We start from the raw sequence: 23,383 nt of genomic DNA on the forward strand, positions 1-23,383 counted from the left end.
CAATAGTCATGCAAGTCATAGAGGATTAGTTCTTGATGGGATGTGCTCACTTCATGAATCTAGATTGCTCATGATATATGAAATAGCATAATTTCTGTTAGCGATTATTTCATGTTACATACTAAATATTATGAACTTTAAGGGATTTGCAAAAGAGTTGGGGAAAAAAGTATGGGAAGATCATTATGTTACAGTGTGTCAAATACAATGAAAGCTATAGGGCAGGGAGGATACCCCAAATACAAATGAACCAACTCAATCTGGGGCATCCTTACAGGTTCCTTGAGAAGGGAATCCCTGAACTAAAACATAAAGGCTTAAAGAAACAAAAAGATGGGCTTCATTTCCTTAACAGATTACATTCTAGATATTTTTTAAATAGTTAATAAAAAGAAGAAACAATAAATTTTCTTCACTCTACTGTATAATAAGAACTAGTAAAAGTTAAAAACATCTCCCCATATTAACTACAAGTAAGTGATCCATGTTTACCAGACATTTGGGTGTGGGCTGTCTAAACAGCCGAAGAATATGAAGATTCCATGATAGGAGATGACATAGTGAAATATTAGGTCCTTTGTTTCTCTACAACTAAGGAAAATATGTGTTCAGTTAACAGCAAAAGTTGTTTTTTTTATTGCCCAAATCTGCTAGACTTAGTATGCTTTACAACTCTACTCCTACTCACCATATACACATGCCACTGAATAGATGCTCTCTTGGCTTAAAATCAAAGTTGTTCAGCAGCGATTCTTTCTGCATACACTCTCTTTTGAGCTAATAGAACACCCACAAGTATGAGAAAATTGCTTAGACATGCACAATTCCTTTCTCTAAAGATTGTTATGTATTAGTAATTGAGGTTTGAGAACATATTATTTAAATGGCAGCAAAGCTAATATAAAGAAAATAAAGCAATGGTGTTAATACTATTTAGGATAACGCTATGACTAATGATGGTATATTGCTGGAAAACTGAATGCAAAACAAACAATCGATGTCAATGTTAGAGCCCATGATTGGTTGTAGAATTTTGCTTTTGTTCTTCTTTTCACACTCCCTTTTTTATAACACGAGGGATTGCAAGAGAGGAAGGAGAGGAGATAAAAGTTTGCAATGATATTTTTTTTTTCACAAGGGCTTTAAATCCTTCATATATCATAGATGTGAATATCTTTCTCTGTTCTAAGATTTTGTTAATGATGGTGTACAAAGAATAAAGTTAGCACTATTTCATTTATTTAAAAGCAATGCCACTTTATTTATTCACAGATAAGTAACGCTTTGGAAGTATTTAAATAGTTTTCCAAGAGTTGAAAATAATGGATGAATTGTATGAAATGGAAACAACATGGCTCATTTGAGGCATTTAGTGTCCAGAGCGGAGTAGCCTTTGACCGATTAAGTGGGCAGACTTCATTGACTACATTACTAAATATAAAATCTATTAAACTTAAATACAACCTTTCCCCCCTCCAAATGTTAACTTCAGTGCCAGTGTGAGAGTAAAACTTGTGACATTTAGAATGGAGAGAGAATCAGATGAGATTTACCAGAAAGAGGATATATAAATAATTGAATAGGAATGTCTGTAACAATGCAGCTCTTTTAGATAATGCATGACAAAATATTTTTCTATTTTTCTGATGGGGAAAAGTTTCTAATAGTAAGCTCAATCAGTTGTTCGTTAGGCACTGCAATCAGGGTAATTTTGGAGGCTTCTTTCCAAGTTCTGATTTATTACCCCAGTATCCCAAGGGCCCTCCATGTGATTGCCTTGGCACTGATATTTATGCTAGATGAACTCAAAGTGCTGCACTTTACTAGATATTATCCTTCTTTAGGTCACAAGAGTGCTATCTTTCAAGTACATTTGGGTGATTTTTGCACCACCCCATATTTTACCAACACTAGAGGTATCTCTTCTTTGTAACTTACAAGGAGCCCACTAGACCTGTAAATAAGATTCAGCAAGTCTCAGTAAACATTTCTTTTCCCAGCTGGGATGCCAGTTCACAGAAGAGGAAAGTCAATGCACTGAAGTGGGATAAATTAGTACACCAGCTCATAGTACCAGCTTCGCAGCTGTGTAATGGTTTCCTTTAGGGTCTAGGAAAATGTAGCTTCTCATGGCTGATATTCTATTATTGTTATCCCTCTTCAGAGGTGTAAAGAAATGACCTTTCCCCTAGAAATGCCAAACTGCTTTTTTCAGAGAGACTGCTGTTGCTTCTGAAGAGACAGGCCTCTGTTTCGCTCTTTTGAAGCAACTGCCATTGCAATCACAGCTAAAGTACTTAGCAGGAAGAAGACAGTGCCATGAGTCTCCAAGGCAGGCTCAGTCTCTCAACGGAGCACTGGGGTTTGCCACTGCCTCACCGTGTTAAAGCTGCCAGAGCGCTTCTCACATGCGGATATCTTTAGATAGCAAGGCTTTCACCGTCCTTGTTTACATTCTTAAAGTGAGGCTTTCTTTCTGCTGAAAGTTTGCAAGCTGACAGCTTTAGAATTTGAGTTTTGCCATATCTTTTTAGATCAAGTACAGTAGCACTGACAGAAGCTTCCCACACTGCCTTGTGCTAGTTTTCTGCAAATTTGGGCTGAAGAATGGTGTCAACTCTGCTCACTAGCAAGCTGGACCCTGACCAAAGACAGCAGACCTTAACACATTGTGAGTTGCTGCAAATGTCCAGTTACCTTTTGATGTAGTCAGGTCTAGGGACAGTAGCCTCATTGATGTAATTGAGGCTCAGGAGTGAATTCCTTGCCAAAAAAATGGCTCTATTTAGGACTTGTATTGTTAGATTACTTAGGACATTGGCATTGAACTATGAAACGGAAATTGTTCACTCTGGGAAACTTGTCTCTATTACTCTTGGGTCATTTGCATAATGTTAAATGATAGGCCTACTGTTGGAGATCCATATATACTTTCCTAAAATCTAATCTACTTTGTACTGGAATAGAATGAGGACTGAAAATGCATCAGGCCATAATAAACCAGGCTGTGGAAGTTTTAAAATTTAATAAATTTACTCTATTAAATTAATTCAATAAATTTTGTTTATTAAATGTATTCAAATTTTAAACTTCCTAAGTTGAAAATCCATTATATTCAAATGGCTTTGTGAATCTTCAAGTTATAACAAAGTCAAAATTTTATTAGTAGGGAGATATTTCCTTAAAGCCAAAGGATCACAAAGCAATCCATAACTGTCCGACCATTAAACCAGAATGTTACCAGATACCCCTCATGCATCTCCTTTATAGAATATATAGCTTTTCTTATACTTCATTTTCTCAATATAATTTTGAAATTCCCATTTTAGAAATGCCTTCAAAATGAGGTTATTAATTAAAACAAGAAGAAATCCCTTCATTATATTTTGATCTCTTTATATTATTTCACCAGAAACAGTATTGTATACTGGTTTAACCAACACATGTCTTCACTAAACTTGTACTCAAATGTTTTTTTGTTTGTACTTAAAAACATATGCAGACTTTCTGCTTCTGAGTACATTTAAAGATGACTATAAAACTCAAAGATAGTTAACTTGAGATAGTCTAAATTTTACCCTTAAACTGTGATTTAAGCTGAAGTTTGGTTAAGTGTTGGCATTTCAAAGGCTCTTCTTGTTCAAAAGCAGACATTATCAGAAATGAAAATAAGGAAATGTCAACCAAAGAATAAGAATCAGAGTGCCTCATTACTGCTCCAGAAAGGGTATGTTAACATGGTAAGATACAGTCCTAAAGCTTCCTGCCCATGAGATGTTTTCTGATAAATTAAATATGGTTAAAGTTTGGATGCCTAATTAGTGATTTGGATAAGGAAGAATTTTTATTTATATTATCCTAGTATTAAATGCCTAAATTGATAAAACATCACTTATTTGTTCTTTATAAAAATCATGATTTCTCAAGGCTGTGTTGTGGAGAAAGGCAATATTGATAGCACTGTGTATGAATGTCTTTGCTTTGAAAAGATTTTGCCAAGTATCTGATACTCAGCATCACTTAATGGTAAACTCCTCAAAACTCATTTTTCACCAGTAATTACTATAAAATATTAAACAAAATGATGCACAGATTATGTAGATATAATAAAATTGATATCAGAGGAAGTAGGAGAGAAAATGAGAAAGGTCTTTTTGAAGCATTAAGTGTCTACTCTGAGCCAGACATTCTAACCACCATGAAACAAATATCAATAAAGGCATGAAGGGTCGTTACTTAATCAGAGAGGTAGACATGGAAACAAATAATTACAGCATGTGAGAATGATTACAACAGGTGACTGAATACAGAGCTCTGAGAACGTCCAGCATCACTTGGTGAACTCTGAATCTCATGGAGATTGGTAGCCTGAAAGTGGCAGGGCAGGGAAGACTTCAAACGTGATAAGATTTGAGCTTATTTAAAAAAAAATAATAAAGGAGAATTCAGGCAAAATAAGAAATTCCAGACAGAGGGAAAAGTATGTGCCAAAGCTTGTAAGCATAATAGAAATACAAATAAGCCCATGTAACTGGACTGCATGGTGTTTTGGGTACATGACAAAAAATGGATTTGCAAACACAGGAGGCCGACCACACGCAACCTTATATGTTATGCTCAGTAAGTTAACATTTCATCTGTGCTAAAGGAGGACAATGAAATACGTTAATCAACGTGTATAAGGATCAAATTTGATTTCTGGGGGTAGGAGTGAGGGTGGGAGATTACTCTAGAAAGTCTTTGCATGTAACTGTTTATTATTTTTTCAAGTATATAGAGCAGGGTTAATTAATGACATACTTTCCTGAATATAATCTCCAGAAAACAAAAGAGAAAACAAATCAAATTAAAAAATGAATAAATGTATCATGCTTAAATTTTAAGAAGAGGCAAAGGTGACCTTGTTATTTAATAGTGCTATTCATCCTGTAAGGATTTTTTTTTTAAAGTATTAACTAACTGGATTGAAAGAAAGATTCCATATATCCTAGGCCTCCAGGGACTTGACAGTTGATGCTTCTTGGGTTCTTAGGTACAAGGTAAGGGATTTTGTTGTTGTAGTTTCCTGTAGAGTTGATTCCTACTCATGGCAACCCCATGTGTACAGAGCAGAACTGAACTCCAAAGGATTTTCAAGAACTTTTGGAAGCAGATTGCTAATCCTTTATTCCAAGGCACTCTGGGTGGGTTCAAACCACCAACCTTTTGTCCAGGAGTCCACTGCTTAATCGTTTGCACCACCCAGGGACTCCAAGGTAAGGGACAGACAGGTGTATTATTGAGTGCCACCTTTTTGCTTTGCCACGTACTTTGAGGCTCTGAGGCTACTGCTGTGAACAAGACAGATAATATCACAATGTCTCTGAGTTTGAAGGCAGAGGTGCTGTACCTCCAAAGTGTGGGTCATATTTCTAAAGAAGGAACCATTGTAGCAAATATCTATGAAATGTTAATGCTTGCTACATGAGCTTTTCCTATCAAATAATAATATTTAATCATTTTGTCTTGCTGGAATTAGATGATCATAAGTTACAGAAAAATAAGAGAGATGATTATACAGCTAAAGATGAAGAAGGGATTTGTTTAACTTATGCATAATAGATATTTTATATTAAGGTGTAAATAGAGCTTTATGAATAAAGCTCTATATTTGTTTCCCAGTTACACCCAGAAGTTGCTGCTACCAACAGCACAATTTTCTGCAATGTGCAACTTGAGCAGCTGCTTTTTAAGAGACAGTTTTCTGGTTTCTTAACATTATTTTCCCTCATCAGCCTCTCCCCTCACACATACACACATACACACATCTATTGCCAATTATTAAAATGGAAAACAAAATCTTGACTGCTCATTAATCTCCTGAGACATTCTAGCAAACCAAATGTACCATTGAAGTACTGCATATTTGCCCCAAGGCAAAGCAGCCATTTGAACTTCAAAAGTTCAACATGGGTTGTGAATTTATGGAAAAACCCACGTCTGTCAATAGCCTCTGCCTGATTCAAAGACTTTGCTATGAAATATTGTTTCCATTCTTAATTTAACGGAGAATTCAGCATCAACATTAGAGGAACTTAACTGGTACGATTTAATTCTTAAAAAATAGAAGCTTAAATTTAAAAAGACCGAAATACTACAGAATTATTTTAAGGTGCAGAGGTTGAAGCATTTAAGAAACAGATAAGGATGAACAGAAGCCCTGGTGGTGCAGTGGTTAAGAGCTCAGGCTGCTAACCCGAAGATCGGCAGTTTGAGTCCACCAGCCACCCCTTGGAAACCTGACAGGGCAGTTTTCCTCTGTCCTATAAGGCCTCTATGAGTCGGAATTGACTCAAAGGCTATGGGTTTAGGAATGAACAAATTCTTCATACGAATTATGTGAAATATTTTTTTAAAAACTTTATTAAGTTGTATATTAAAAACAAAATAAACCTTCAATGGCATATGGTTTTTCCCACCTCATAGTAAGGAGGGATTCCCCTGGTTATAGGGAAGATGTGAGTGTAGAAGTACCATTTTGGCAGGGGCACAAGAGTATAGAAGAAAGCAGGAGATGAGTATCGTATATCTAGTGTAAGCATCACTGCTATCTATGCTTAGGTACTTACTGAACATCCATATTTAAGTGGAAATTCCATTCACATACTCCTACGCCAGGCTTCCATCACCCACCAATCTGTGTGCTTGTGACAGCGGTGCTGAGGAACGAGGAGATGGAAACACCTCATAGGAACTTTTAAGTGAGACTCATGATGTTCGGAGAAAGAGTAATGAGATAATGCACACATCCTGTCTCTAAAGTAACTGGGTGGAGGGGGGAATAATCTTTATATCATTGTTCCTATAGGTTTCAGAAAATACTTTGTAAGCACGAGAGTATTGTTTTCAAAAGAAGCTATTTATTGTGGTTGATAACCTATTTTCAGGTGATCAGAGAAATTAATTACTATTCTGTTTCATATTTGCTCTCTAAGACTAAGTGCTCTAAATGCACTTGAGCTCTCAATGCTTTCAGAAGTTAAAAAGAGAGTACCTTCAACTTTCTCACAATTTTCCTGGTATGTACTGTACTTTATTCTTTTAGTCTCTTACACGGTGATAAGACCTTTAGTTTAAACTCCTCTAATATCTGTCAAACCTGCTTCAGTGTGTTAGAAGTTATCAAAATAGTATCATTTTTTGTTTCTATTTATACATGTTCTTGAAGTTAGTAGATTATGTATTTATTACTGTGGCAGGTCAGAAGATTTAAATAAGAAACGCCTCTATTCTTGAAATTAAAACAGTGTTTACTCAGTTAAAATCTCATTCTTGTCATATATTCAAATGAGCCACCTTTTCCCTTTTACCTCTCTATAGAAAGAAACTGGTGAATTATTTTCATCACTCTTTTGAGATTTATGATTTTATTTCTTTATTTTATTTTTAGAGTATTTTAGAAATCTTAACATTTAATCCTTTGTATAGATTTTATCCAAGATAACAAAAGGTGTTACTTTTGTTCAAATACAAGAAAACCAAACCCATGGCCGTCCAGTCGATTCCAACCCATAGTGACCCTATAGGATAGAGTAGAACTGCCTCATAGGGTTTCCAAGGAGCAGCTGGTGGATTCAAACTGCTGGCCTTTTGATTAGCAGCCGAGCTCTTTGTTTAAATAGATAGCTATATATGTCTGTATTTATGTTTATGCATATATAAGTGCACTCTGTCACTATGAGTTGGAATAGATTCGACAGCAATGCGTTTTGTTTTTATATATGTATATATATAAAATACCTAGAGTTGTATTATATATATATATATACAACTAATATAATGCAATAACTCAACAATATAATGCAATAAAAAACCAAAAAACCAAACCCATTGCTGTTGAGTTGATTCCAATTCATAGCGACCCTATAGGACAGAGTAGAACTGCCCCATAGGGTTTCCAAGGAGCAGCTGGTGGATTCGAACCACTGACCATTTGGTTAGCAGCCGAGTTCTTAACCACCCTGACACCAAGGCTCCAGTATTATATATGTAACTTGCTTAATACAGTGTATGGGATAATAGCCCAATAAACGTTAGCTATTAATTTAGTCCCTGTGTCAATTGAAAAGCTGTTCATTTTTCTTTGAGAAAAAGTCTTGAGAAAGCAGGCAGAGTGAAGGTTACAAAAGCATAATTGTATACTTAGTAACATTACAGTGGTCCCATCAGAGCAGATTGGGAGATTTGCACTTTGTCAGCACTCATCATATATTATGGAAACTGTCAATCAAGCTACCCTTACAACTTGGCAATCTCCAACTCATTATTCATTTCAACTATTCTAGTTGTAAGGCAAAGGTCTCTATGCTGAATCTGATTTCTCATCTTATCACATGTTATCATTTTGTGAAGGATCAGAGGAGAGATTTTTCTCTCCTCACCCAAGTCCCCACTACTGCCAACAGGATACACTCACAAGTAAGTGATCCCAGAACACCAGCTAGTCATGTTTGAATTAACATTGTTAGCACAATGCTGAACCCGTTCTTTTGTTATTGTCTCTCTTACCTTGTCACCTATGAAGTAGAAGAATGAGGATTTTCGTCTGTCTCCTAAATTTTCAAACCTCCTATTTAGATTTTTATTTAGAATGGAATACCTATGAAATAATTTGTATTTTTGAAAATGATTTATCTTTACCATAAGTTAACAATGATATAGAGATCATTTTTAATAATAATAAACACTTATCAAGTAAATGTTACCTACTTACCTAAGCACTTTATATTCATTTAATAACCATGACTATAGTATTTTTTGTTTGTTTGTCTTTGTTTTTGCAGACAGAGAAATAAAGACTTTAAAATGTATCGATGAAGTCACTAGAAATAGACTATCCAGAATTCAAATCCAGGTCTGTTTGAGTCCAGAGACCAAGCTCTTGCCAAACATACTATACTTCTTCTAAACTATATAATATTCAGTTATTCACAATACAGCAACATTTATGCTAAAATAACAGTGTATTCCTTGATCTTTGAATCTCATCTTTAAAGCATTAATTCTTACCTTTGAACATGCTATCAAAATGCAAAGTAATCTTTCCTTCTGTATGTTTTGTGTGGCTATAGTCTACTCAATATTTGATCATTTAAATAATTTCATATATTATCCAATATATATACCCATTAAAAATGAGTCACAGATGAGTCCTATTCTCAAGCAAGGTTCATTTGTAAGTGAGTCATTCAGAAGTTTCCTATATAAACATACTGGTAGTATACTAGGCCACCACCTCCCACCCTCACCCCCTGCTAAGGCCTATTTAATCCATAGTGAAACTGAAATAGCAAAAAAACACCAAGGTCATTTTGGGAACCATCTTGTATAACAGTTTTTCCCAGGAAAAATACAGTCTCTGGGCGAAATGGAAAAAATATATATTCCCAGTCCATTTGGTTAGGGACTCACATTTGCTTGATGAATGGCAGGCATGGGAGCTCCCTCAACTGGAATGCATTGCTGGAGGCCTGTGAAAGGGACTGGAAAGAACTCCTGAAACTTTGGAGCTGTGTAGGGTGAGGATAGGGAACAGACTGAGATCAGACGGCTGGTAAGAGAAATAGCTGAGTGTAAAGAACAAAGGGACAAGAGGTAATTCCTAGCAATGTAATGCTCTTCCTTCCAGGGATTTTTTTTAGGACCAAGACACCTTTCAGACTGGTGTCTCTTTTTCTGTTACTGACCACAGGTTATGACAGATAAGCTAACTTTTCACTGTCATTTCTGTTGGTTTTGAACAGCCTTTCTCACTATTTCTCTCTTTTATTTCTCTCTGCAAATGCTTTCTCTCTCAAATTTTAGTGCAAATCAAAGTCATCTGGGTATTTTGTTTTAAAAACATGGATCCATGGACTTCATCTCCATATAGTCTAACCTAGTAAGTCTGTAGTGGAGTTCAGGAATCTGCTTTTCTAACACAGATCACAGGTGGTTCTGAGGAGATAATGGGGGACCATCTTAAGCCATGTGACTTAGTGCCTAAAAGAAAATAAAGTTCATATGTGCAGGTTACCAAAGGGTCCTTACTTACAAATGTGGGGAAGTAAATGGAAGCAACACTTTAAAGAACCCATAAACAAGCCCTACACAAACTTTGGTTATACCATTAGGAACAGAATATTGGTAACAATGATGATGCCTCTTGGGAAGAGGTGTTGAAAATTTAGTCTGGGAGAACTTACTCTTCTCAGCCTCAAATGGTCAGGAGGAAAAGGAAAGATTATCTATAGGTAATCTTAGGTAATCATAGATTATCCATTTCCCATTCATGCCTTCTCCTTTTCTCTCATCACTGCTAATTTGATCCTTAAATGCCTTGCCTGTCTATTCAGGTATAAACAAAATACGAAGAGAGAAATTAACATCAGAGGAGGAAGATTCACAGTGCCTACATCAACAGATTCAGAGGAAAAGCAAAATCAATTACTTTTTACTTATCAGACCATACAGCTGCGTGGACTTTCTTGGAGACTGTTTCTCTATTAGTGGGTTAGCAACATTATTGTCATCATCAACATCATTTGTCATCATCACCATTATAATAGCCATCACCATACATAGCTAGCAGACAATGGTTTTTATTTTTTTGGTAAGGACTTTAATATACTCTAGGACCTCTAAGAGAAACTAGTATTGTCCATTTGTATTTGAAGAGCTCAAGGCATGAAAAGGTTAAGTAACCTTTGCAAGATCACACTCAGTTAAGGGTGGGCAAGGACTGTTGGGGGGGACTGGATATAACTCACGCAGTCTAACTCCAGATCCAAAATTACTAATGAGGAAGACATACATACTTCCCATGGATGCATGCAAGCTGACTTTTTAATTTTTGCTGTGAATATATGATTTTAATATTTTACTTTTCTTTTTTAATCATTTTTCATCTTAAGTAATGTATTTGTTAAGAAAATTTTGGAATTCATCCCTGTATAAAATTGTTGTATGTTAAACAGGTCCTTTGTCAATCATTTTATTCATATTTCTATTTTAAAGGGCTTTGTGAGTCTTTATGATACAGCCAGGAATTTTGCATTCCATTCAGAGCAGGCTTTTTTTTCCCCCTTAATAGGCTGAAATATTTCAGATACAAATGTTTTTTGTGGAAGATTTCAAAGGAAAGTTGTCTGAGGACAGTATGTATTTTAGAAGAGCTTCTCAAATGCTTTCCTGTCCTTTGTTACGCTTTGTTTTTAAGTTCTTTGAAAGTAGGTACAGTGCCTCGTATTCAAAAGATGTTAGAAGAACCTAAACTAGATTTCCATTGGTTTAATGTGACAGTTCTTTGAAAACATGCAAGTTGGCAGAGACAGAATCCTCAAGGAGGTCCAAAATTTCAGTTCAGAAAAGACCGGTTTGTCTATTACAGACACTATTTCAAAGCATTTAGCACTGTGATGTAACTTGAGAAGAACACAGGGCCCCATAAGATATCTGAAAGATCAGCTGGGTGTATTTAGGAACAGAAGAATTTCCTGTAAAGCTCAGCTCCCTCATTTGAACTAAAAGTGTCTAATGCTGCAGCTCAATGTACAATCTTACCAAATTTGCGATCCATTGCAAATGAAAAAAAAAAAACAAAAACAAATATGTAGGCTAATCATTGAAATATATTTTCACATAACAGGACAGAATTATATGTGCTATCTCTTTTAAGTTAAGTGTCTGTAGATTTTAAGGAAATTTATCTTGAAGTAAGTTACTGACATATACTTCATTTTAAGGAGATAATAACCATCCTTTGCTGTTTATGTCTTCTTGTTTTACATTGCTATTGTAACTTACTTTCTAGTAGTTTTATCTTGTCAACAAAAAATCTAAGTTTCTGCAGTGGTGTCATTATAATATTTTTGAGCAATTGGTCAGAATTTCTGTACCTACAGCTCTACTACCATACTTAGTGGCACAACACTACTGCTGTCCTTCCTTACCAGGTGGTTAAATTGAAAGAACAGCAATATCTTCCCTCCCCCAGGATATGAAGTTGCCCTGGGGGACTGACCCTTTCTTCCCTGAGGCGTGACTCAGCACTGAGGGAGAACAGGTGCTCCCGGGCATCCGAACACCCTGGTCTGACAATCCCTTCACAGCTCCTTGGTCAGCAGCAGTTCTTAGCAGCTTCTGTTAGCTTTATCTCTGGTACCTCTTCTTGAGAACTTAGGGGATGCTTATAACTGCATCACCTGGAAGCTTCTTATATTACCAGGACTTCTTCCAACTTCGTTTCTTGCTGGCAATGATTCTTAGTCATAATTACACACTCTGATTCCTGTTTCTTTGACTCCTCCAAAGGCCTTGGTCACATGATGTTCCCTGAGGCCAAATATAGATTTACTGACTCTCCTATAATCTTATTCTTTTGAAGTGGTGAGCTTCCTGATCTCACTCACAGCTAAAAGGCATTGCCAGATAAACCTTGCAGTATCTATCCATCCATCCATCCATCTATCCATCCATCATGTATCTATCTATCTATCTATCTATCTATCTATCTATCTATCTATCCCAGTACCAGTTACTGTGGAGTCAGTTTTGACTCATGGTGACCTCATGTGTGTCAGAGTAGAACAATGCTTCATAGGGTTTTCAATGGCTGATTTTTCAGAAGTAGATCACCAGGCTTTTCTTCTGAGGTGCCTCTGGGTGGACTTGAACCTCCAACTTTTTGGTTAGCAGCCAAGCATGTTAACCATTTGCACCACCCAGAGACTCCTCTTTATATGGTGTCATCTCTAAATATCTTATCATATGGGCCTTAATACAGTTACATATATACATAAACCAATTGCAAGATTATTTATCATCCAATATACCCTGAAGGCTGTCTTGCAAGCTATATTTTAACAAAGCCACTATCACTGCCACCCATTGCCAATATTAAGCATGCTGTCACAATGAACTGAAAAGATGAATGTCATTGTATTATTGGATCTTATCTAGTTTTTGTGATAGTAGTAATATTGGTCAAATCATAATATATTAACAAAATATTACTATGGAAGAAAATCATGAGTAATATAAATTCTCAAATATCCAATTATTGTAACTCGAACAGGTGATGAAAGTAGCTACAAATGTATAATGTACTAAAAATGCTAATGTATTACAACTTCAAACTCAAAGCAGATTCCATAGTGAAGTTACTGTAAGCTCTGTATAACAAATGAAGGAAAAATGAATTTTCTTTTCTCTCATATATTCTAAAAATTATTTCTCCAAAGTATGTGGAGTTAGCTAAACTGCTTATTTATGAAAAGGTTTGAGCTATACAGTGCTATTTATATTTAGCAGTTAGTGACAGAGCATGAGAATTTATTAATGCTCACACATTAAGCTAACTTAAATTATACTTCCCTAGATCTGCTGTTATTGCTACTTAAAGGTACACATTTGATTAATGATGTCTTGGCAAAAAAAAAAAAAGAAAAGAAATTTAAATGCCATTGTTTTTTTCCTTCAGTCATTTAATACAATAATAAATTTGATTGACTACTTCCAGATCTCTTACCAGGTTTTGGCAAACGCAAACATAAAAATTTCAGCCTCAGGATTAAAAAAAATCCACAAACTATGTAAACTATTTTAAAATTATGCATGTTCATTATTACTAAGACAGCTTAGTTTTATTAAGTTTAGTAGGTTAATATATATTTATAATATAGTCGACTAGGAAGGGAAATATTGTTTGTGAGAAAAGTGAAACATCTTTTTATTCAAATATTACTTGCTTTTTAGGCACTGAATTTTGGAGATATGCCGAAATACTTACAGGAGATTCGGGTACCTGACAAACCATGGGTGGTGAGATAACAGAGCTGCCGGAAAAATCAAACACAAAACACAAAGACACCCACAAAAACACATGCACATCCAAACACACAAAATGATTGTTAAATTAAATACATAGAAATATACTACATAAAAATTGGCAGGCAGGGAATTATACAATAGATACCTAAAAATGGCTTATAATCATAGTTGAAAGGGAAAACTACCAATTATGAAATCATTTTTACTATAGAAAAACCATGAATGCTTTAAATAAATGTGTAGGCATAGGAAAGTCATTTTATATAAACCTTGTTCTGAAGAGACAATGAAAATTTGTTCTAAAGGCAAGAGTTACTTACTAGTTTTAATGTATCCAACTTAGCAAATGTGTCATCTAGATATATTTTTACTTTTTGTGGTTTCTATTGTCTTTCTTACATGGTCGAAAAAATAGGGGAATTAATTTGTATAACAGCTATCAATACCATAGTCTTTACACACCATCAAAGAGATGACAGTATACTTTTTAAAATTTTGATTATTTTTTTCAGTGCTTGAAAATGTTGATCTACTCCCAGTCATTTTTCTATATTCTTCAAAGATAGAAATTCAACTTATGTGGAGGGAATCTAGGTGAGAATAGTGCCCAGTAACTTGATTTGTGAAAAGAAAGGGGAGGAAAGCAAAGATTAAAAAAATAGAGAAAAGAAAAAAAAAACAAAACAGTCTCCCAGGACTACCAATATGAATGAATCTTTCTTCTAAAAATAAAGTACAAGAAAAAATATCTCCATTATTTTAGGTGATAGAGTTATTTATTTATTTATTTATTTTGTAATATTTTAGGTGGATAATAAAAATGTCTGGTTCAACATGTTAGTAGTGAAAAGGCATTCTTAATTTCTATTAGTCAGCAAGACTAGAATTGGCTTAATTATTTAGCAACATAAGTTAACCAACAGTTATCCACATGTGAGGTTTTCTTGTATATTTAGAGAAAATGAAGTTGATTTTTTCCTGTAGAAAAGATCCTATCTGTTAGATTATGCTTTTTTCCAAGTTCCTTACAAGATGCCTTCTAAATATATACCCAGCATCTTGTGTTTAGATCCCGAGAAACTTTCATGGACTGCTGGTATACAGCTGTTTTTGGCTTTGCTCCCCCCTCACCTCTCCACATTATCTATATGTGTTTACAGGCAAGACTATAATGGCCCCAGAGGAAGTATTATGGCCCATCTCGTCGATAATCCATGCTTTCACGTCTCTGAATACACAGATGACATTATCAGCTATCATTGCACTGATCTCCATTTTAAGAAGTATCTAAATACGTATTTACCAGCTTAATCTATGTCTTGAAAGGTCCCTAAGAGTGTATTTATATGACAAAGTGTAATGACACAGTAAAAACTGACCTTTTATGCACTGATATAACTGGTTTTTATTATTATTGTTGAAATAAAATACAAAGTTACAGGGTACATTTAAAGTACACATTGAGTTGGTACTTAAAATTTTCCTCTTGGGGAAATTATTCCACAATCCATTGCAAAAGGATGTCCGTGGCTTTTGGACTTTCTCTTAATATCTTAATTTATAAGTGCCCTAGAACTATAAACTACAAACAAGCTACCAAAACATGAGAAATGCTTTGTGGATTTTTGGGATCTTTTTGGAGTATATTTGTTTTTTGAAAGGATGGATATGTGTGGCAGGACAAGGTATCTGTTCCGCAATAGCAGAAACATCCATTGGCATAAAATACAATTTTTAAATATTCTTCATTCCAAAAAAGAATTTCTACTGACTGGATAGTTGTGTTTAACATGGTTATGTGATCTTTTAGGGATTTAAATTCCACTGAGAGCATCTGGATTATTTTTTTCTTTCTTATTTCTCATACGCCTAATAACTGATTCAAACTAGAAGCCAAATTTATGTATGATGTTGTATATGAGGAAATTGGAAAACATAATTAAATACATAATTAGATAGTAGTATGTATATTTGTGGGTTTTCTTCCCACCGAGGATCCCTCGTGGTGCAAGGGTTAAACACTCCGCTGTTAACCGAAAGATAGACAGTTCGAATCCACCAGCCACTCTGCAGGAGAAAGATGTGGCAATCTCCTTCCGTAAAGATTTACAGTCTTGGAAACCCTATACGGCAGCTTTACTCTGTCCTATAGGGTCACTATGAGTCAGAATCACTCGATGACCATGGGCTCCCCTCTAATTGTCTAAATTGAAACCTGTCTTAAGGTAATTACAGATTTTTATCTCCTCTTCCCCCACCCCTGTTGATTTTCAGATATATTATTTAAAAACCTGTACAGTATTAGAAAATACTGTTGTTGTTGTCGGGTGCTGACAAGCCAATTCAGATTCGTAGTGACTCCATGTGACAGAGTAGAACTGCCCCATAGGGTTTTCTTAGCTGCAATCTTGAAGGGAGCAGATTGCCAGGTCTTTCTCCTGCACAGCAGCTGAGTAGTTCAAATTGCCAACCCTTTGGTTAGCAGCTGAGTGCTTAACCATTACTCCATGAGGGCTCCTTAGAAAATGGACAGCTGCTTTGTACTTCAGAGTCAAGTCTGTTAGGTCTACCAGGCATTGGACACCAGCTGAAGGAGTTTGGTGATTTAAGCCACAAATGTACTTTTAAGCAAGGTGTGTCCCCAAAAGGACATTTCTTCACTTGGCATTCAATTGTAACTTGATTAATCATTTCTCAACCCCTTTCCTCTGGATTGTTCCATTGACAGACTCTGCTTTGTGGCCCCAGGAGCAGACCTAGCTCACGGGATCACAGCTCACAGGCTCGTCCAGGAGTTCCCACACTAGACTCAGTATTCACCCTATCTCAACTAGGAAACTGTGCCTCACCCCCATCCTGAATCAGTATATGTACCTGGGAAGACAGAAGGTGCCATTTAGAGTGAGCCTTGCCCCTGAACCTCCAACTCAGGGATTGTGAGGAAGAAGTCCCCCCAAATCACATTTGAGACACTCCTACCAAAAGTCTCTTGTGATGGCATTCCCTGGGTGGCACAAACAGTAAAGCGCTTGATTACCAACCAGAGGCAGCTGGAAAGAAAGTCCTGGCAATCTGCATCCCAAAGGTCAGAGGTTTGAAAACTCTGTCTTGGAGGAGTTCTGCTCTGCAATACATGGGGTCACCAATAGACTTAACAGCTACTATTTGCTTTTTGTTTTGCTTTTTTAGACTGTACTGGGATTCACTGGGTGGCACACAAGATTAAGCACTCAACAATTAACTTAAAGATTGGAGGTTTGAACACTCCCAGTGGCACCTGGGAAGAAAGGCCTGGTAATCTGCTTCCAAAAGGTCAGAGTCTTGAAAACCCTATGGAGCACAATTTTACTCTGAACACAAGAGGTCTCCATGAATCTGAATCGACTCAAAGGCAACTGGTTTTTTTTTTAGACTCCTGTGTGTTCACTAGAGAAAATCATAGTGTGTGTGTGTTCCACTAATAGACCCGGTCTTCTAGAAAAGGTTCAAGGAGACAAGGTAGATACATTGGTTGTGATATTAGGAGGTGTATAGTATTTGTGTTTCTCTCTCTGTCTACATGTAAAGCCCAACAACTTAAATTTCAAAGCTGTGAATGCAGTAACACTCCTACTTAATGAAAGCCTAGTCAAAATTATCTTTGCTAAGGGCACACACCTGCATGTAGCTAGCATCTCAAACCTGGGTCTACCTGAAGTTCACTGCCAATCATAATTGATTTTCTTCTTTCAGTCTACTTAACATAGATCAAGAGTGAAGTGGCACTTGGCCACACACAATATCAGCAGCTGCACTTTTGCTGGAGCCTGTCATACAGAGTCCTTTTACAATTTCCATAGAGGCAGGGCATGTTTCTGAATTTAATTTTGAGACACTGACTGATTCCTCACAACATATCTGAGTTGAGGGAGAAATCCCACACCACCAAGATCTAAAAAGAGAATCATCTCCTTTTACCATCATCAAATTTGTACCTTTCCCTCTTTCTTAAATGCTTATAATGGTTTATAATGTTTCATTCTCATTACTCAAACATTAGGAAATAATACTAAATTCTTATTCCCCAAATATTAGGATTAAGAAATGAGTTATATCATCACCAAAACACAAGTATGTACAAAATTAATCGTAATTTATTACTTAGCTCAAATTGTAAGTAGTTTGACGACATCTTCAGTTTAGAAAAGAGGTGAATTGCTCTATTCCTATAATTTGAGGGTAAATAAACATTATCCCAGAACTACAGGTGGTCAAAACCTACTTCCCTCATTGAAATCCATACTTTCCCTTTTGGAAGTTTTATCCAAAGCCTAATTACTAAAAGTGTGGAGAGGGCAAGAGAAGCTGGAAATTACTCTTCCCCTGTTCGATGTATGTGGCTTTAAAAGCACTGAGATTCCAATCCCATTAGAATTTATTCACTGTCTGTCCATTGGGTGTTGTGGATGGAAACCCAAAACCCACTGCTGTTGAGTGAATTCCGACTCATAGCGCCCCTATAGGCCAGAGTAGAACTGCCTCATAGGGTTTCCAAGGCTGTCATCTTTACGCTTGCTTAGTAGCTGGTGGGTTGGAACTGACCACTCTTCTGGTAATGACTGAGCGCTTTAACCACTGCACCACCAGGGTTCCTGATGTGTACATGAGGGAATTAAAATCCCCTTTTCCAACATACTGATTAAATGAAGGCCTAGGTCGTTGGTAAATATTTTTATAGAAGACACTGCCCTCAGATATAATCGTAAATGTATTAGAACATATTGTGTTTCAAAAATATAAAACCATATGGAAGAAAAATTAAGGTAAAATGTAATTTTAAATGATGAAGTTAAACGAAGCTACATTTGATGTTGGAATGTACCACTATGTGCATCCAGAAGGGTCCGTGGAAAATTCCTATCGAACCCCCTGCCCTCTTCTCTCCTAGTTTCCCAAGATGAGAAGTTGGTCTAGGTTCTTCATTCCCTCACCTTCATTTCAGATTTTCTCTATTACCTGTAATTTCTACCTATAGAATGTCATTGCTTTTCCCACACTGTCCTGATTGAGCTCCTGCCCTTTACCTGAATTGATGCAGTAGTTTTATTTTACTGTCCTAAGTAAACTTCTAGTGGGAAGAACAAAGCAATAAGGACATTTATTTGCGGGAACTCCAGGAAAAGCTTCAGATCTATGTTCAATCCTTCAAATTTGATAGCAGGTATGTCAGAGCTAAAGGGTAAATTTTAGAGTGCTTTCATTGTTTTTTGTTAAAATAATAACAATTATTATTGTTATGATTATTTCTTTAAACTCAGATATTTAAATTCCAAAAGAAAGTGGCTGGAATCAGGCAATTCAAATATAGCATGGTTCTTATGTTGTTGGTATTATTGTTGTTTTCTTTGTCATTATTAAATATGTTGATTATGAAAATTACACAGAAAATTTGCTGTTTTAAATAGCTCTAACATTATGTAACCTGTGGCTAATTCTTAACTATATTGCTAGATTCTAACTATGTTAGGGGAGAAATGCTTAATTTATTTTCAATAACATATTATGCTGTTTTAATTTTTACTTCTTATAGTTCATTTAATTAAACATGAAAAACGGGCATGTAGCAAAAAAATCATGTAATTGTCATGCAGTGTACATAGTGGAAGGATTCTTGATTTTCTTCTAAGAATAAGATATTTGTCAAGTACAAGACTTCTGTACGTGCCTATATTTATACATTCCTTATTTAGGGAGCTGCAGGCTATTGTTAAACTCATTATCACAATTTTCTTCTTATTTTTACTTTGCTCCCTCTTAAAAATACCCTGCCTCCTAAAAATATTTGGAAATGATCTAAATGCCTAGATATAATTACATTCAACTCAGGTATATATTTATAAATGTTTTCTTTAAAATACGAGGATACATTCCTTTAAAAAAAAGAAGATACTTTTAGGCTAGAATTTTTATTTAAGCTGCCCATGAGGCAACAATTACATGAGAATTTAGACGGAGATAAGCCACTAAGGTACTGTTTTCAGTACCCAAATGGTCTCTACAAAACAGAGCATCTAGGGGTATATTTTCTTTTAACTTGACTTCATTTCTCCCTAATTAGTAGTGTGCAATGTACCATTATGATGCCTGCTTCACCCTCTTGGTTTTTTGCACCTCCCCTCGGGGATTTCCCAGCTGTTTTGCTCTCCTGTTGTAATTGAAATCTTACTTGTTCCAGCCTGTAATTGATAGTGAACCCAACCATTTTATGTTTGTCATGCAACAGATGTACAACAGAAACACTCAAAGTGGCATATGGAAAAACTGCCCTACTAAAGTGAAATCTGATCCACTCCTATATCCCAACATCATTCTCTCAAAGTTTTATGGTTTTCTTCTCTTCAAAAGTGCTTTATTGTTGCACAAGGCAATAAAAATCATATTTTACATTTGATATATGATGATCATTCTTTAGCCTTATTCTATGAGCCCATAGTTATAGTAGGTAATACACGGAATACAGTAGATTAGTTAACAAATTATGTAGCAGTCGCTGTATACTCTTGTCAAAACTGATAGCAGTTTTAAATAAAATAATTAACCTTATATGAATGCCAATGTCCACACAAGATGTTTGAATTATTTAACTACATTTCTTAAATGCTTTTAAAAACTACTTGCAAACGTAAAAATGAACCTCCAATTCAATTAATTCTAGTTGTAATTGCACCTGTATTCAAGAGTCAGAGCCTTTGCTTCAAAAATAAATACTGTCTTTTTTCCTTATAATATAAAAGACCTTTAAGTCATTCATTTTACATTATAGAGTTTATTTTTATTTTCAAAAGATGGTGCTGTATTCTTTGTAATTTTGCTTGCTAGACTTTTGTTTAGGAATGCTGTACCCTCAGTGGCTTGGCTAGTGTGAGACAGGACTGAGCAGGACTGCGAGTAGGCGAATTGACCATGTCATAGGACACCAACACTTACCCAGGTGGAGGGAGGTGGTGGGATCAGTATGCAGTACAATTTCAGCATCCATGACACCAAGATTTTTTAGGCAAGTACCCAACAGAGTCTGATACAGAAGGCAAAATATGGAAGTAATGGTTTTTGGGTCATGGTGATTCAGGAAATCCAATGAATAACAAATTTTTGGTTCCCAGTATTTACCTCAGTTATTAGCAGAACCCTAGCCAATCTCTGAGAATGTCAGCAGCAGGGTGAGAAGGGAAAACAACTGGCAAGTGTTTGGGGTATTTCAGTACACCAGTTAAGGGACTCATGATCGAGATCAGGATCTTGAGCCCCAGTGAAGATCTGAACGACGAATCAGAGGACTGAATATCTGATAGTATTAGAGAAGAATTTTTGAAAAACAATTCAGAATATTATAGCCAATGGATTTGAGGAGAGAAAGTGGAAGCTCAGCGATGATTTAGAAGGCTGTTAAAATAACAAGGTCACATACCAGAATTGAAGAAGCCAATGGCAGAGGACCTAGGAATACTCACCGAGTAGGAAGACATTTCAGAGGTGTTATTAACATGACTTGGTACCATACTCTGTGAAGTGTGAAGGAAAGAAAAAGGGAAACTGGTCCAGTATTTTTAGCCTGAATGGATGGAAAATGTTTTAACATTTGTAAAAGGATGGGTGGGGGCGGTACTGGGCAGAAAACAAACAAACACAAAACAGAATTCAGACATAAAGTAAATTGATCTGGGACATAATATCTTGGGAATTCCATGTATATATCTAGGTGCAGTTTTAAATAATATTTAGAAGCAGTAATCTGGAGTTTAAGAAAGAGAGAAGTCAGGGTAGACATAAACAATAAAAATGATTATTCCATATTAACCTGTTACATAATAGTTTAAATATAGTTCATAATCTTTGATAAAGGGTCATTTTTAACCAAAATATAATGGAAATTAATAATGTTATATTACTTTTAAAGTGTTTTTTTTTTTAAATGTCTTCCATTTTTATATCCTCATTCCTTTGAAACAACTGGTGTTTGCACATAGGGTTTTCACTGGCTAATTTTCAGAAGTAAGTAAAATAGAGGGTCAGCAAAAACTAGGGAAACCCTCAGTGAGGTGAATTGACACAGTAGCTACAAACATGGACTGAAACACACCAACAATCATGAAGATGGCATAGAATCTGGCAACACTTCACTCTGTCATACATGAAGTTTTCATGAACCAGAACTGACTTAATGGCAACTAACAACAACAACAATGTTTATATAAATTGTGTTAAGTAGGAAAATGAATACATTCTCATTGTTATACTTTGCAGTTTACAAAAGCAGAGATTTTGTAACAATTAAAGGAGGTTAGTTTCCTTGCACCAGTTCAAAATTTATGTGCTGTGTCTTTTTTTTGTTCCAAATTATTCCAATAAGTGACATGAATTTGAAAGTGATCATTTCTCTCTTTCAGATTCAAGTGTCTTACTAGAGATTAGTACATTATATATTATAAACAGAACAGAGAAATTAGTTGTTCTAAATAATTCTAGTACATCATGTTTTCCCTTTAAGTGAAAAAAGAATAAAAACATGGCATTTATATTTAGCTATGTTTGTAATAAGATATGGCTATAAGCACATACATTGTATTTCAATTGTACTACTAAAATGCACACATTCACTTGTGTTTTTTATGTACTATAGTTTTTCATGCTAGCCTGAAAAATTGTATAAATATTGGTTCTATTTTAATGAAAGAGAACAAAAGCTTGTAAAATATATCAATTACAGTTTAGCTATTAATATCAGAGTCAGTTATCTCTATTGAAAGCCCAGCTAAATTATACATTATTGTTAATGTGTATATAAACATGTAAAATTATTTATTTTGTTTATGTTTAATTCAGAATTTACTTTTTTTAAACGAATCTGTATCTACATTGAACATTTTAAAGAAAATGAGACTAGTTTTGAAGATCTAATTAAATAAAAATACTTCTGTAAATGTAAAGTTTAAAGGGTATGGTGGTACTGAGTTGATTTTACTAGCCTACGTTTCCCAGATGACTCAAAGGAGAAAATGAAAATGGTTTCCATTTAGACTGTTGTGAGTTATCAATGTCTTCAGAAGAGTGAAAGATGGGCCGGGGGAGGGAAATGATGTAGAATAAAATATATTTTCTGTAACGTGAATAAATATTTAGAAATATGCAACTAATGGCAATGAGTATAATGATGGGAAATTTGGCGTAGTGGACTGATTTCATTTATATACTTTTATACTTTTATTTTAATTCTTGACGTTTAATTTTTCCTTTATGTTTCAGTGAAAATTAAGTATTCGACTTCATTTACCACATCTTCCTATTACTACTGCATTTTCTGGCACTCTTTGATTAAAATGGGAGAAGAAGAAGCGTTTGGTGTAAACTCCCATGGGGGTGTATTTGGTAGTCTTGTAGTGTAACTATAGCTATTGCCTGGGGATTGTCTCTATGTTCTCGAAGCTTATTTGATGAAAATATTACCAAGCCTCATAGCTACACAAAGATGGCTTGGAAGGTCACTATTTAAAGAGAA

At 35.4% G+C, this 23,383-nt stretch overlaps 1 protein-coding gene across 4 annotated transcripts in view; it reads left to right on the top strand.

The window, feature by feature from the left end:
- Positions 1-23,383, top strand: part of PCDH9 (protocadherin 9) — a 1,003,512-nt gene that overhangs the window by 404,709 nt on the left and 575,420 nt on the right. Inside the window, exon 7 of one of the 4 annotated variants that reach the window (XM_023740558.1) lies at positions 9,220-9,233. The exons of the other annotated variants lie outside the window; for them this stretch is intronic. Coding sequence (XP_023596326.1) covers positions 9,220-9,233 — 14 coding nt within the window. The remainder of the gene's footprint in view (positions 1-9,219; positions 9,234-23,383) is intronic. 4 annotated transcript variants of the gene reach the window in all.

Source organism: Trichechus manatus, unplaced genomic scaffold (genome assembly GCF_000243295.1).
Source record: "Trichechus manatus latirostris isolate Lorelei unplaced genomic scaffold, TriManLat1.0 scaffold00158, whole genome shotgun sequence".
Taxonomy (NCBI): Eukaryota; Metazoa; Chordata; class Mammalia; order Sirenia; family Trichechidae; genus Trichechus; species Trichechus manatus.